At 31.2% G+C, this 17101-nt stretch overlaps 3 protein-coding genes across 3 annotated transcripts; 1 reads left to right on the top strand and 2 right to left on the bottom strand.

Moving 5' to 3' along the window:
• Positions 1-203: 203 nt before the first annotated feature.
• On the bottom strand, positions 204-3388 carry LOC125074234 (proteasome subunit beta type-4). The gene is made up of 5 exons (XM_047685511.1): positions 3165-3388; positions 2635-2847; positions 1362-1497; positions 700-845; positions 204-395 (listed from the first exon to the last, which is right to left on the bottom strand). The coding sequence occupies exons 1-5, from the start codon at positions 3299-3301 to the stop codon at positions 236-238; spliced, it is 792 nt and encodes a 263-aa protein (XP_047541467.1). The 5' UTR covers positions 3302-3388; the 3' UTR covers positions 204-235.
• A 552-nt stretch (positions 3389-3940) lies between these two features.
• LOC125074201 (60S ribosomal protein L23) lies at positions 3941-6085 on the top strand. Its single transcript, XM_047685451.1, has 4 exons — positions 3941-4054; positions 4244-4327; positions 4731-4858; positions 5862-6085. The coding sequence occupies exons 1-4, from the start codon at positions 4042-4044 to the stop codon at positions 6057-6059; spliced, it is 423 nt and encodes a 140-aa protein (XP_047541407.1). The 5' UTR covers positions 3941-4041; the 3' UTR covers positions 6060-6085.
• Positions 6086-13485: 7400 nt separating this feature from the next.
• Positions 13486-16451, bottom strand: LOC125074210 (RNA-binding protein 8A). The gene is made up of 5 exons (XM_047685468.1): positions 16263-16451; positions 15897-15999; positions 15477-15594; positions 14949-15062; positions 13486-13692 (listed from the first exon to the last, which is right to left on the bottom strand). Exons 1-5 carry the CDS (start codon positions 16321-16323, stop codon positions 13588-13590), a joined length of 501 nt encoding a protein of 166 aa, XP_047541424.1. The 5' UTR covers positions 16324-16451; the 3' UTR covers positions 13486-13587.
• Between the last annotated feature and the right edge of the window lie 650 nt (positions 16452-17101).

Raw genomic sequence — 17101 nt, 5'->3', positions numbered from 1 at the left:
AACAGAAATTTACAAAACATCAACAAGGTAGACTTACGTTACGTGTCTTTGAATTACCTAATATTTATTGTAAAAGCCAATGGATCAATCGGTTTTTGGTAGAAAAAAATCATCTTTAAAAAAAAACTTCATAATTTATTTTTCACATAAATGGAGACTTTAAGCGGATTTTATATATAGTATATATAAAAAAAAAAAAACAATAATATTTAAAACATTTATTTAATTATAAAATTCACTTCATATGTATCATGTGGGCGAGAGACCAGTCGTGTTTCAGTTCGACGGGTTCCTCGACCGTTACTCCGGCAGCTGTGACAACTCCGAGCTGATAGCGCGGGAAGGAACGGGCGTCACGGTAGAACAAAACCTCCATGCATTTGCGGACTAGAGCTCTGGAAGACGATACATTATTAAATTAAGAAAATATAGATACATAAACACTACTTAGTTTATTGTACTACAAAAATAACAATATAATCAAAACTTATTTGTGGTGATTTCTTAAACACGACCCGTTAGTAAGGGATTTTTACTAGAACTAACTCTTAAATATTTTAATAAAGGGAGTAAAAAGCATAACTTTGTATATTATTCTCAAACTTGTAATGAGTTCATACACACACAGACACATATTCATGTCTTAGATAAAATATTTTTACGTTTTATATAATTTTATATTTATATTTTTCTACTTACTTTGCAGATTCTTCATCTAGAGGGCCCTTGTCCAATGCATTACGGAGTAGCGGTGTTGCCATGTAAGCTCCGAGCCCAGTGGCAATTGTTGCATCTTCGTAAGCCGTACCAAGCTTATCAACTGTACCTAAGAAAGGCTCTCCATCCTGAAATATGTATTGTTTTTATTTTCCTTTTCACTATTTCTTCCATAAAACTAGTATTATAAACAGTTAAGTTAAGTTTCTTAATTTTTGCCAGTTTCAGGTATAAAATAATTCTATTGGTGGAATGAATGAACTTTTATTATTTTAGTCTCAACCGACACTACCTAGGCAACTTTATACAATTAAATATATAACATATCTTGTATGAAAATAAAGAAATACTAGGTGGTAGGACTGTATGCAAGTCTGTCTGGGTGGGTATCACCCACTCATCAGATATTCTACTGTCAAACAGCAATACTTAGTATTGTCGTGTTCCAGTTTGAAGGGTGCGAGAGCCAGTGTAACTACATGCACAAGGTAAATAACATCTTAGCTCCCAGGTTGGCGGCACAAAAAAAAAAAAATATTGTTGTATTCAGTAACATAGTTCATCTGCTAAAGTTATTTTAACACTTGTTTAAAATTTCTTAATTGTCAAAGGAAAATATAGAGATATTCATTATTATTACAAACCTGGATTCCAGCAACAATGTAATTGTTCCACAGGGGATCCATCTTGCTGCGCTTGTTGTAGAGAACTCGTGTTAACCAACAGTGAAGAGAACGAGGCTTCAAATGTAAACCATCTCCGATACATTGCTCATCGATACTAAAAAAATATTTCATATTATATAAAACATAATTCCACATGCCAAAGGAATACACCTAAAAGAGGCAATTAACCTGTGTAAAGTTAGGGGATAAGCTATTGTTATTTATAATATGTCAAAATATTTTATGCATTTTGTATAACAAAAATTGAGACATACAAACTCTAACATGTAAAATAGAAAATCTATAATTTTGTACATCTTATCAATCGGTTTTTACTTATTTTTCAAACTAAGAGTATATTTATATTACTATTTTATTGTTTACTAGTTTAAGCCCAGAGTTTTGCCTATGTCAGATAGGTGTTGGTTACCCTACTTCTTTTTCTGTACCTCTGACAATGGGTATCCAAAATGGGTATCCATAAAAGTAAAAAATATATATATCACAAATCACTTTTGCATTACACAGCAGTATATATTAAGATATTCATACAGTTATTATCAGGCTCAACAAGGTAGACCGATTCATTAATTTACTAATATTATACTATAATATGATACTGAGGTCATTTCAAGCAAGGGCTGTATTACTGAGCTAAATATTAATTATTAATATTACATCTTGATTTCTCGCGCAACTGTAAATACATTGATATTTAAAATTGAGTTGTTGTTTTATTTTGTGTGAGTAAAAAGACTTCTCCATCTGTTTCCATTTTCCTTTGTTACAATATTGATCCAATTCATTCCCATGATCTGTATGTTATCATCAGGCTGTCTTTGTTTTCCCATGCTCATTTTGCATAGTGGAATTAAACATTTTGTTGTTAGAATAATCCATCTCCTATTCTTGTTTCTTGCTAATGTCCAGCCAATTGGCACTTCTGCTGATTGTTTCTTATTGTATCCTTCTCAGTTTTAAGAGCCTCTTAAATCTGAGAAGGATACACAATAAGATGTCCCTTTCATTGAGAGTTTGCATGAGGAAACTTTATTTTTAATCATTTCTTTGTATATATGTGTATACAAATTTGGCATTTGAAGTTTAAAGTGCCCGTTTTTGGGTCATAGCTTCCCTTCAAGAGAAAAGCCTAACTATGGTTCTTTCACTTAAACTCATTTTTTATATTAAAATATTCATAGTAAATAGCCAAAACACATACATTATACAAATAATATCAAATTATACTTACATTTTTTGTTCAATTATATCTTTCAAATACTGGTAATCCGCATAATCACCACCAGATCCGAGTAATGTCAGATCATTCACCTTCAACACACGTGGACAGTCACGGAAGCGAGCCAGTGAACCATATGAGCCGAGTGTGTCTCCAGCAATTACACAGCCTTTATCAAACTTCAGACCAATCACTGTCGTCGTAGTTGTGATCGGATTTGCAGAGCTGTAAAAAAATTAGCATGGTGTTAATAAAATATTTAGCAAAAACTTTTGTTAGTTTCACCTTAAAAAATGTAATGATATGTTGGCTACTGAATTTAAATCGCAAAATGGATGATGATTTTCCAATTGTGTTTATTTTGAACAACCTTTGTGTATTTAGAGATGAGTAAAAGTTTACAATTATGTACGATAACTTCATACTTCTTTAGTCTTTATATATTTTCTGAAGGACAATTTTTAAAATTCGAACTTCGAAATATGTTACAATTCTGTTTAATTGCCATAATGTTTATACTGTAAAGTGTAAAATAAACTTACTGAGCTTTGAAATCTTGAGCTGTGTGGTTTGTATGTCCAAAAGATGAGGAGTTGCCTGGGAAGTTATAGAACGCTCCTGGAGATGGACCGTTGTGCCATAGAGGCGCTGGGTTCATCATATCCCCCATGAAAGCCATTTTATTTTATTCCTTTAAATTTATTGACGGTAATTGTTCACCCTTAAATCTGTGTTTTACTGAATGACAAGCGGCATCGAATATGAATTGAAATGACAAACACTTTTTGAACTTGTTACGTTTTACGGTATGTTTGTATGACTTTTTATAAATCCTAAAATTTTCTAATCAGTGTTTTGTATTGAAAACAAAAAATTGCACAATAGAAAAAAGATATAAAGAAAAATTAGAATGTGAGATTGCGTTTTTCCTTAAATTGGAACGTAATAATCGTTTAGAAATGCTATTATACTTTACTTTTACTAAAAAATATATATCCTATATTATTTTTTAAAAGAATACAACCCATTTGCACATTAATATATTACAAAATAAAATTATATAGGTATTAGTAAAATTTATTGATGAAAAATTAAAATGAAATAGAAATGAAAATTCATATAAAATACTTATACATATCCATTTTAGTAAAATTATATAAATATATTTCTAAAATAATTATATGTAATATATAATTATTTTAGTAATATATTTATATAATATATTTATATAATATTGTGTAAATTCATCGCTTTTAAATAAGCTTTTATAATAGGGTCTTAAAAAATACTGAAGTTATAAACTCCAATGCGTTACTAACTTCACAACCTAACTTGTTTCTGAACTGCCAAATCGCAATACTCTGCTATGTTCGCATAGAGGTTCTTTCAATTTCCTCTTCAAAAAATTGACACAACAAAATGTCTAAGAGAGGTTCGTGAAAAATAAAATATCCGTTTGAATCTCTTTATATTTACCGAAAATTGTTCTGTAACGATGTGAAATGTAGATATTTTACGATATATATTGTGAATGCATGTTTATTTCCATTTCTTTTTATTATATGTCATGTGTTATGGTAAAGTGAAAGATGTATAAAGAGTGCGTTTTTAATGTTTTAAGGACGTGGTGGTTCCGCGGGAGCGAAGTTCCGTATCTCACTGGGTCTCCCAGTGGGCGCCGTTATTAACTGCGCAGATAACACAGGTAAAATAATAAGTAGAACTTAAACTTCATAACCTTACTTTCGAACTACAGTTAGATACCTTTCAGTGGATGCACTAGTGATGATGCTAATTTATAAACACATTGTGTTTTGAATCATGATGATATCTTCCTTGGCTGTGTCTGAAGTCATCCAGTTAAATAACAAAAATGTGTGTTGGTTTGAAAAAAATTTAGTCACATTGTTTTGCTCGTGGAGGGAAAAACATTACGCTTATTTTTTTAAAGCAAATGCTTAGTAAAATATATGTACAAATTATTATTAACGTACCCTATTTATTTTTTCGTATTTGATGTCACACCATACACATTAGTGTCTTGGAAACTTTAATATTACATATGTAGTTCAATTATTTAAAAGTTGTCTTTTTATTTTGTGATTAAGGTGCAAAGAACCTGTATGTCATCGCTGTGCAAGGTATCAAGGGTCGCTTGAACAGACTACCAGCAGCCGGATCAGGTGACATGATCGTAGCCACTGTCAAGAAGGGTAAACCAGAACTCAGGAAAAAGGTTTGTATTAATACAAGATTAAAAAAAAATTTGGCATCACATACTAATATTCTCTTTAAATAATAGTAAGTTTAATATTAAAACAATATGAAAAGTAAGTAAGTACTTAATGTTTGAATACTGAGAAAATTCATTCCTGATATAAATGGACATTGCAATGACATAAAAATTAAGAAAAAAATAATATTGCATCTGATAATTTTGTGCAAATTTAACTTAAATAAGAAATCTATATTTTCATAGAATTATAAGGTTATGATGACTGTTTATTCTTGTAATGATCACTCGTATTGATGACTATAGATGTCAGGAATTAATTGTCTCTGTGTCCAGTTTTTAACGTAAATGATGATTATTGCGCTTTCTAAAATAATATTGTTATAAAATGCAATGATGATACGCCAATGGTTTCGCTAAATATATAAACAGATCTGTAACAAACAGTATGTTGATATTGCCTTGGCTGACTGAGCATTTTTATTCAGGAAAAATAATACAAAAAATTTATTAATTTGATATTTTACTAAAAAGTATAAGTAATCCTATTTTACTAAAATTTTTACTAAATATATAGATATTTTATTTTATTAGTTATTGTTAAAAAAAATATAATTAAAAAATGTTAAACATGTATGTAATATTAGTAAATTATAACAATTGAAGCTTGAGTATTTTTATAGTAAGATTGTTCTAAATTACAAATTAAAATTAAACAATTAAATCTTAGTAAGCTTAGTATAGTTTCAAGTTCAAAGATGAATTCCTTTTTTTACCGAACTGTCGTACCTAAATGTTAGAAGGTTCAAATAACAAAAATTATTAAGTATATTTCAAAGAAAAGTTTTTATTTATAAGAACTTAGTGAATTATTATAAATATTAATATCAAAAATAGTATTTCATAAATTATGTGCAAAAAATTTTTAGGTACCATTATTAAAATAATTTGCATAGTATGTTGTCTATTAAAGTTGATTGATTTTTTAAACAATCCTTGTTCCTAGGTTATGCCTGCAGTGGTGATCAGGCAGCGGAAACCATTCAGAAGGCGTGATGGGGTGTTTATATACTTTGAAGACAATGCGGGCGTCATAGTGAACAACAAGGGTGAAATGAAGGGTTCAGCTATCACAGGCCCTGTGGCCAAAGAGTGTGCAGATTTGTGGCCTCGTATTGCTTCAAACGCGAGCTCAATAGCTTGAAATTAATATACGGCTAAGGAAAAATATTCGTGTTTTTATTCCAATTGAAATCCTAATAAAAATTATATGTCAACAAGTACTACTCTCAATTATAGGTATCTTAGTGATTTATTTACCTATACCTTATTATGTCTATAATTAATTATTTCAGTAATCACCATATTATTAAATTACGCTGTGAACAATAATTTAAACTTACTAGTTACAGTTTACAACTGACTTCCGATTATTTTGTCATTGAAAGGTAGGACGCGCCAATGGAGCACATATTCCTGGCACAATGTTACGCTCTCCGAATATCATAGCTTGATAAATAAAATAGTTATTGGACTATTTTATTTTCATAAAAAAAAGTGTTACCATATATTAATAATGAACATGTTTCATGAAATGATTTTCTGTTGTGGAGTACTCAATTTCTTCTATCTTAACAACAATCATCCTTTTCTTACTATACTAGTTGACACTAATTTAACAACATCAGGCTTATTATAAATGTATATCAATTCTTTGTATGTAAAAAGTCCAATAAGTATTGTATGAAAAGATTGAAAAGTATATTTACCTTGAGTCTCGGTGACAATTTTATATAACAAATTTTTTAAATATTCTAAAGGATTCTGTCAAAGCACAAGTCTTAGTAGTCTGAAGGGTTATCTATATAAGTAGTCCAAGTGCAATTAGAATAGGATTTGAACTTTTGGAACAATCCAGTCGTAGTCCGCCCGATAGCGGTAGCGTAGGCAGTCTCAGGTTCGGTTCTTCTCAGGTCCGAGGTGCTAAATTCCGAACCGGTGGTAGATTTTTGTCAATCAATAAGCAAGTGTAAACACTTCTATATTGAATAAAGATTTTTGACTTTGACTTGTAGGTAGCCTTTTGGCTTTGCTAGAGTAGGAAAACTATTAGAAATTGTATTTCTTTGGTCGAGAACCGTCATTGTCGATATACTTTGACAAAGTTCAGTTTCATATTCAAAGCGACTTAAACAGTAGACCGATTTTGATGAAATTTGTTACAGAGCAAATGAGAACCCCAGGACGGACTTATAATTACGATATAGAATATTCACCTATCTGTATAATTACCACTATTGAGTTCTGAGTCTTGTTTACATTAACAGCCTGTAAATTTCCCACTGCTGGGCTAAAGCCTCCTCTTCCTTTGTGGTACGATGTTTTCCTTCACCGCCCAGCACGAGATGAATTATAAATACAAATTAAGCACATGAAAATTTAGTGGTACTTGCCTGGGTTTGAATCCGCAATCATAGGTTAAGATGCACGCATTCTAACCACTGGGCCATCTCGGCTTAAAAATAGTCTTGCTTAATGCGGTGTAATCTAACTAGTAAGGGTGTAAATTAGAAGTTAAGGTACGTAACGTACGTTAATTGATCAATTTGATAACTAGTGAATATAAAAGAAACATCTAAATTGCTTTTATTCTTCTATGCTATCTCTAATTTATTTAGGCATCATTATTAAGGAGTAATATTTATATATATTTAAACGCGTTAAAATGTCGCAATTACTCTTTCGCCTCACATAATCCGATAGAATAGCAAATCGGACACGGCCAGAAAGAGCTCAGACTCAGGACCACTGATTGTACTTGTTCCTTGCACCGGAATGTAAACACTCGGCATCCAGAATACAGACTTCTACTGAGAATATTTAGACAGAAATACTCAATAATTTACTGCCCCGATCTAAATATAATCGAAATAAACTCTCGAAATTTCTAAATAAATATGATATACCGAAACCCGCCCGGTTTGTTCCGCCGATTCTTCTCAGGCCCGAGGTATTTACATATTTCCGAACCAGTAGTAAATTTAACCCTTAATTTGTAGTGTACGTCCCAGGGACTCCGTGCGAAATTGTTTAAGTTAATATTTTTTTACTATACGTGGATACAGCGCTGTGCGCTTGAGTAGCTTCCGTCAGTGACGAGGCCGACGCGGGGACGAGAGGTCGTGTGCGGGCGCATAACGCTAAGGTGAGTAATTGCCACTCTCGGAGTCCAGTGGACTCCACCATACACTTTATGTATTATATTGTGATTTTCTTATATGATGTTTTTTCACATACTACGGCTTTATTTATTGTTTTAGATTATCGAAATGGCATCTTCCAGTCGAAATAAAAGGTCTGTCAATATTGTGGATGAAAATGCGGCCTCAGTTATAAGCGACTGGCTAGAAAACTGGGAAGAAGATGCAGACGATGAAGAAAAAGAAGAGGATTTCTCATCTTACGTCCCAAACGATGTGCTTTCTGACAATGAAGATGCAGAATATATACCATCGGATCACAACACAGATTCTGAAGAAAGTGCTACCTCTGATGTGGCCTCCGATGTTGACCACGAAACAGCTGTGAGCGATATTTCGCATTATTATTACGGTAAAAACAGATTCAAATGGTCCAGTAATCCACCAACTAGAAATGTTCGTACACCTTCGCATAATATACTTCGACTTCTAAGTATTAGACGTAATAATAATTCAGAAGTCCTGGACCCTGTAGACGCATTTCGGCTGATTTTTGATGATCGCATGATGGAAATAATATTACCTTGGACTAATAAAAAGTTAGAGGATATTCGAAACAAGAATACTAACGCAGACAAGTACATGATAAGAGATACTGACGTAATAGAGTTGAAGGACAATCTCTTTTTTGATATATACTTCAGTATTCAAATCTAACCGTGAAAGTATTCTTTCACTTTATGTTAATGACGGATCGGGAAGAAACATTTTTAGAGCAACTATTGCCATGAGACGGTTTTTGGTTCTATTTGTTGCTTTGCGATTTGATAACTTTGCAGATAGAGAGGAACGTAAACGAACTGATCCAGCATGCACAATCACTGAAATGATAAATTTGTTTGTGGAAAATTCTCAAAAGAATTACAATCCTGGCGCCAACATGACTATTGATGAAATGCTTATAGCATTTCGAGGTCGGTGTAAATTTAAAATGTACATGCCATCAAAACCCGCAAAATATGGCTTGAAAATGCAGTGCTTAGTGGATTCAAAGACATTTTATGTATATAACACCTATCTTTACACTGGCAAAGATTCAGATGGACATACACTGAATTCTGAAGAACGTAACTACAACGTACAACTGACTGAACCATTGCACATTTTTTTATGTTATGTTTTTTCTATCTTTTTATATACTATTTGTCAAGAAGACTGTTATGTTTACTAAGTTTAATAAGTAAAAATGTGATTTGTTTTTAATTTTTTTAAGTTAAAGAGGTACAAACTGAAGATGTCAATTTTTATGTGATTTTCAAGGCTGAATGTAAAATTAATGTTTAAAACTAAGGTTAACGTAAGTTCCTAATTCTTATGTTTATAATTAAAATTTTATAAACCATGTTATATTGTCAAATAAAAAAAAAGTTGATTTCATAATTATGTGTATTTTTTTTCTTAACTTTCATTGTGGAGTCTCTGGGTCTCCACCTTACATTCAACGTAAGTTTATGTCACCCTGCAAACCTAGGGTTAACTATGAACAAGCAAGATATTGTCTAGACCAGTGTGGCCGTCAAATGATACTGGAATAATTGAAAAGGAGGCCATTTTAAGTGTAAGGGATAATTGTTGTTAAATAAAAACAAATAATATTATAGAAAGACATATATTACATACATAAGCGATAAGTCTTAGCTTAGATAATGTATTAATTATGCATCACACTTTAAACACGAGTTCTCCTAATTACTACTTAAATATATTCTTTTATATCTTTCATGACTCATAAAAGCAGGTTTTTGTATTTAAAATATGTTGCCCAAGAGTGAACCAAAATGTGAATGATCAACAAACCAGAAAAATTCAAATTTGGGTCACGATTTAATTACTAAACTAAAATATAAAACATTTAAAGAAATTCTATCTTGTATAAAAAGTAAAAAGAATAAACTTCTCGACAGTTTAAATTTACAAAAGTTTTTTTTTTAATTTATATGTTAAATTTTATAAAATTCTGTGTTAATTTATTGATATAGTAACATTAACAAGATACTGAATCTATTTACATTTAATAAGTTCAGATACTTTAAAGTGCGATACATAACAAGAGTTAAAATATAATATTGACTATCGTCGTTTCTTGTGAGTTTTAGTCGGCCCCTTCACGAAGCACCAGTCTACTGATATCGCCTGTCCGAGAATATCAGCTCCATCAAGAGCCTCACGTGCGCTCTGCGGGAAAAATACAACATAAAGAATTTCATCAATTGCACTTAAGACTGTTTGTAATATTAAAATAACCCATTTTTACTAAATGCATATGTATGTATACACGGCACATATAACAAAATAACATTTTTTACAATTTTTGTCTGTTTGTTGGCTAATCTCTGGAACGGCTGAACCGTTTTCGACGGGACTTTCACTGGCAGTTAGCGGATGTAATAAGGAGTAACTTAGGCTACTTTTATTTTAGAATTATATATAGAATCACGCTCCAATATCCAAATAAATTAAATTCAAACAACAAATTAAATTCGCGGGCACAGCTTGTGTTTCATAAAATCCTTATTGTTTTAAACTAATAGCTCTGCTGACTGCTTTATTATATACTTGAAACAGTTGTTGAATAATATCTATATAAAACAATACTATTCCAATTATTCATATCCACTTTATTTTTACTTCAAAATTTCTACTAGTTTGTCTAAATTTTAACAAATACCAGATTCAATGATGAGAGTTGTTCATTTATCTTTTCTCTTCCAGATAATAGAGAAATTAATAGAGAATAGAGAAGCTGCTAAGTCTATTATATCATAATAAAATAAATAATAATAACATTTAAAAAAAAAAAATATTGGACTACATCAACAACAGCTAAAGCACTTGTGTTATGGAAAATCAGAAGTAATGACGGTATCACAAACACCCAGACCCAAGACAACATAGAAAACTTATGAACTTTTTCTACATCGACTGGCATACCCATGAAAACCAGTGTACATACTACTCAACCACGGAGGTCATCAAATATATCTGATGCACAAAGTAGCTTCTATCACATGTACCAAAGTAAGCCATGGATTTTGGGAATGAAGTTCTTTTACGCTGCTTACAATAGAGTGAACAATTTAAATCCTAATAAAAATTATATGTCAACAAGTACTACTCTCAATTATAGGTATCTTAGTGATTTATTTACCTATACCTTATTATGTCTATAATTAATTATTTCAGTAATCACCATATTATTAAATTACGCTGTGAACAATAATTTAAACTTACTAGTTACAGTTTACAACTGACTTCCGATTATTTTGTCATTGAAAGGTAGGACGCGCCAATGGAGCACATATTCCTGGCACAATGTTACGCTCTCCGAATATCATAGCTTGATAAATAAAATAGTTATTGGACTATTTTATTTTCATAAAAAAAAGTGTTACCATATATTAATAATGAACATGTTTCATGAAATGATTTTCTGTTGTGGAGTACTCAATTTCTTCTATCTTAACAACAATCATCCTTTTCTTACTATACTAGTTGACACTAATTTAACAACATCAGGCTTATTATAAATGTATATCAATTCTTTGTATGTAAAAAGTCCAATAAGTATTGTATGAAAAGATTGAAAAGTATATTTACCTTGAGTCTCGGTGACAATTTTATATAACAAATTTTTTAAATATTCTAAAGGATTCTGTCAAAGCACAAGTCTTAGTAGTCTGAAGGGTTATCTATATAAGTAGTCCAAGTGCAATTAGAATAGGATTTGAACTTTTGGAACAATCCAGTCGTAGTCCGCCCGATAGCGGTAGCGTAGGCAGTCTCAGGTTCGGTTCTTCTCAGGTCCGAGGTGCTAAATTCCGAACCGGTGGTAGATTTTTGTCAATCAATAAGCAAGTGTAAACACTTCTATATTGAATAAAGATTTTTGACTTTGACTTGTAGGTAGCCTTTTGGCTTTGCTAGAGTAGGAAAACTATTAGAAATTGTATTTCTTTGGTCGAGAACCGTCATTGTCGATATACTTTGACAAAGTTCAGTTTCATATTCAAAGCGACTTAAACAGTAGACCGATTTTGATGAAATTTGTTACAGAGCAAATGAGAACCCCAGGACGGACTTATAATTACGATATAGAATATTCACCTATCTGTATAATTACCACTATTGAGTTCTGAGTCTTGTTTACATTAACAGCCTGTAAATTTCCCACTGCTGGGCTAAAGCCTCCTCTTCCTTTGTGGTACGATGTTTTCCTTCACCGCCCAGCACGAGATGAATTATAAATACAAATTAAGCACATGAAAATTTAGTGGTGCTTGCCTGGGTTTGAACCCGAAATCATCGGTTAAGATGCACGCGTTCTAACCACTGGGCCATCTCGGCTTAAAAATAGTCTTGCTTAATGCGGTGTAATCTAACTAGTAAGGGTGTAAATTAGAAGTTAAGGTACGTAACGTACGTTAATTGATCAATTTGATAACTAGTGAATATAAAAGAAACATCTAAATTGCTTTTATTCTTCTATGCTATCTCTAATTTATTTAGGCATCATTATTAAGGAGTAATATTTATATATATTTAAACGCGTTAAAATGTCGCAATTACTCTTTCGCCTCACATAATCCGATAGAATAGCAAATCGGACACGGCCAGAAAGAGCTCAGACTCAGGACCACTGATTGTACTTGTTCCTAGGCACCGGAATGTAAACACTCGGCATCCAGAATACAGACTCCCACTGAGAATATTTTGACAGAAATACTCAATAATTTACTGCCCCGATCTAATTAAAATCGAAATAAACTCTCGAAATTTCTAAATAAATATGATATACAGAAACCCGCTAAGTTTGTTCCGCCGATTCTTCTCAGGCCCGAGGTATTTACATATTTCCGAACCAGTAGTAAATTTAACTATGAACAAGCAAGATATTGTCTAGACCAGTGTGGCCGTCAAATGATACTGGAATATTTGAAAAGGAGGCCATTTTCAGTATAAGGGATAATTGTTGTTAAATAAAAACAAATAATATTATAGAAAGACATATATTACATACATAAGCGATAAGTCTTAGCTTAGATAATGTATTAATTATGCATCACACTTTAAACACGAGTTCTCCTAATTACTACTTAAATATATTCGTTTATCTCTTTCATGACTCATAAAAGCAGGTTTTTGTATTTAAAATATGTTGCCCAAGAGTGAACCAAAAAGTGAATGTTCAACAAACCAGAAAAATTCAAATTTGGGTCTCGATTTAATTACTAAACTAAACTAAAATATAAAATATTTAAAGAAATTCTATCTTGTATAAAAAGTAAAAAGAATAAACTTCTCGACAGTTTAAATTTACAAAAGTTTTTTTTTTATTTTATATGTTAAATTTTATAAAATTCTTTGTTAATTTATTGATATAGTAACATTAACAAGATACTGAATCTATTTACATTTAATAAGTTCAGATACTTTAAAGTGCGATACATAACAAGAATTAAAATATAATATTGACTATCGTCGTTTCTTGTGAGTTTTAGTCGGCCCCTTCACGAAGCACCAGTCTACTGATATCGCCTGTCCGAGAATATCAGCTCCATCAAGAGCCTCACGTGCGCTCTGCGGGAAAAATACAACATAAAGAATTTCATCAATTGAACTTAAGACATAATCTATACATATAATAAAATTGGAGTGTCTGTTTGTAGTATTAAAATAACCCATTTTTACTAAATGCATATGTATGTATACACGGCACATATAACAAAATAATATTTTTTACAATTTTTGTCTGTTTGTTCCGGCTAATCTCTGGAACGGCTGAACCGATTTCGACGGGACTTTCACTGGCAGTTAGCGGATGTAATAAGGAGTAACTTAGGCTACTTTTATTTTAGAATTATATATAGAATCACGCTCCAATATCCAAATAAATTAAATTCAAACAACAAATTAAATTCGCGGGCACAGCTTGTGTTTCATAAAATCCTTATTGTTTTGAACTAATAGCTCTGCTGACTGCTTTATTATATACTTGAAACAGTTGTTGAATAATATCTATATAAAACAATACTATTCCAATTATTCATATCCACTTTATTTTTACTTCAAAATTTCTACTAGTTTGTCTAATTTTTAACAAATACCAGATTCAATGATGAGAGTTGTTCATTTATCTTTTCTCTTCCAGATAATAGAGAAGTTAATAGAGAATAGAGAAGCTGCTAAGTCTATTATATCATAATAAAATAAATAATAATAACATTTAAAAAAATATATATTGGATTACATCAACAACAGCTAAAGCACTTGTGTTATGGAAAATCAGAAGTAATGACGGTATCACAAATACCCAGACCCAAGACAACATAGAAAACTTATGAACTTTTTCTACATCGACTGGCATACCCATGAAAACCAGTGTACATACTACTCAACCACGGAGGTCATCAAATATATCTGATGCACAAAGTAGCTTCTATCCCATGTACCAAAGTAAGCCATGTATTTTGGGAATGAAGTTCTTTTACGCTGCTTACAATAGAGTGAACTGGTGGTAATTGTCACCGCCTTTACTCTCTTTCTCAAATTGTCTGTCTGTTTTATTGCTTAAACTTATTTTTTTGCTAAGGTTTTAATTCACAGGGGATTTAACAATTTAATTCTTGTTATATAATTATTCTCACACATTATTAAATTATTTCATAGTCTGTTTTTAAATATATAATATACAGGGAAAGCAACATAGTTCCAAACAGGAGTCCCAAAGCCATCTCACTTTTTTAAAAAATTTATTCCAGTGTAATGGCAAATTTAAAAAAAACATTTTATAATAATGATAATGTTACTTAAGTATTATCTACAATTAAACTTACAGCTGCTTGTTTGTATGTTTCATATTCAACTAAAGCGTAGCCCTTAAGGAAACCGGTGCGCCGGTCAAGGTTCAAATGAATGTTTTTGATTTCTCCAAACTCTGAGAACTGGTTCTAAAGAAATAAAAAATATATATTGATATTAGTTTTTCAAATCCATTCTATCATGATGACTAGCATATTTATTGTGAAGCTAGGATATCTAAGGGTTAAAACATCTTAACAGAAGTTTCCACATTCAAACATGGAATCAAGTTCTTAAATTGAATATTTTGGTACATGCTTAATTTGCATGTATATATCATCTTGTACTGAGGAAACCTACATGAGTTTAAGATGAAGAAAAATTTGGTGAGGAAACCTACATATGTCAGAAGATCACTTCCAAGTAAGTATCTGTCAAACCACATAAAAGCAGTATGATGGAATAAGTTCCAAGCCTTCTTCTCAGAAGTAAAAGCCTTAGTCCAGCAGTGGGCTATTTACAGGCAGTTAATTCATATAGTTGGGACATGTTTTAAGTAATACCTGTATATCTTCTTCCTGGGCTTCCTCGTGTACATTGCTCACAAATAGGATCCAACCTTCTACCGACCTTTGTGGTCCAGGTGTATTACCATCTCCTTCTGGAGCAAGACTGTCATATCTAGAAACAAAAATATTTTTTTAATTTATACTCTTAAAAATAAACAGATATGTAACTTATATGATATTTATAATTATTAACAGAAGAGTTGTATGATAGGTGCCTTGGCCCTTGTTCGTACATTTATATTATAAGTTTAATTGTCTTTTTGCACAGATCACATGTAACTTCCCTTTAATAATTTTTAAAAACATTCAAAAAATGGGTCAACCTGTAAATAATGTCTTATGGCATAATGTAAGACAGTCTTTGCATACATTTTTCTGACCTTAATTATTAGTTATTGCTATAATTTTTCATACCTTCCCCTATTGCCTCTTTCAGAGCCACCGCCGCCGCCAGATTCAGTTCCAAAACCACGACCTTTACGTTTTCGCGCCTTTTCTTTCAAACGTGCGATTCCCTCTTAAAAATAAAATATAGTAATGTTATTAAGATTCGTATAAATTGGAAAGCGACTGAGTGTTCTGACTGAGTGATTCAAACATAACCTACTTTTCACTATTTATTGTAAAATGAAAGCTTTGTATCAGAAACGAATATCTTCTTTTGTCTTTAATATATATTATTTTGAGATATAAGCATACTGTAAGACGTAATAATTATTAAAAACATTAAAAATTAACATTTAACAGTAATTTATACGAAGGTACGCTCGGGTTACTTACGTTCACCATCCTCATCGACTTCAAACTCCTCCGAATTCTCGATATCAAGAACATCTGCCATATCGCCTAATATAAATACAAATACGCAGTATTTTACAATTTAGCGTGAATTATTTGCTTAAATAACTTTATTCAGTATTTTTTATTTATAACAATTATTTTGTGGTTGTTTGACACGCTTAAGTAAAAACAGATTATATTATACTGTATTTGTTTATAATACAGATAATAATACCCTATTTTTAGTTATGTTTGTAATAAGTAATAATTTTATTATTTGTTCTTATTATTAACAGTCAGAATATTTTAATTTAATTTACACAAATTAATTTAAATTAAAAGATTCTGAATATAGATGGATTAGGATTGAAAAGATCGACATTCTGTAGACATTGAATGGTAGAAAACAAAAAATCTTCCGCCGTCATTCTTAATTTTCAAAAATGATATTTTAATATTTTTAAAATAGCACATAAATTTTAAAAATGAGTGTATTTAACATATGGACAAATGAAATTAAAGAACCGAAACTAAAATCATGTTTATCGTATAACGACTCATTTAAATCTTCGGTAAAAACTTCTAGATCTTCATCTCCTCAAAGTAGAATCGGTGAAGCAATTCTTAACAACTATAGCGAACTTATTCGCTCTAAATCAAATGTATCTGATGAAAGGCAAACAGAAGCACTGGATAAGCCTTTCGACTTTTGTGATGATGAAGAGTTTGCGTTTGGAATAAATTTATTGAATAATAATATAGCATGTGTGGGTGATAATATAACAAAACTTATTCAAATGGGTAAGTGACATTTTTTAATTAAAAATAGATTTAAAACA

This window comes from Vanessa atalanta, chromosome 27, assembly GCF_905147765.1.
Source record: "Vanessa atalanta chromosome 27, ilVanAtal1.2, whole genome shotgun sequence".
Classification (NCBI taxonomy): Eukaryota; Metazoa; Arthropoda; class Insecta; order Lepidoptera; family Nymphalidae; genus Vanessa; species Vanessa atalanta.
Note: the sequence above shows the minus strand (reverse complement) of the source record. Positions and strands in the feature narration are given on the sequence as shown.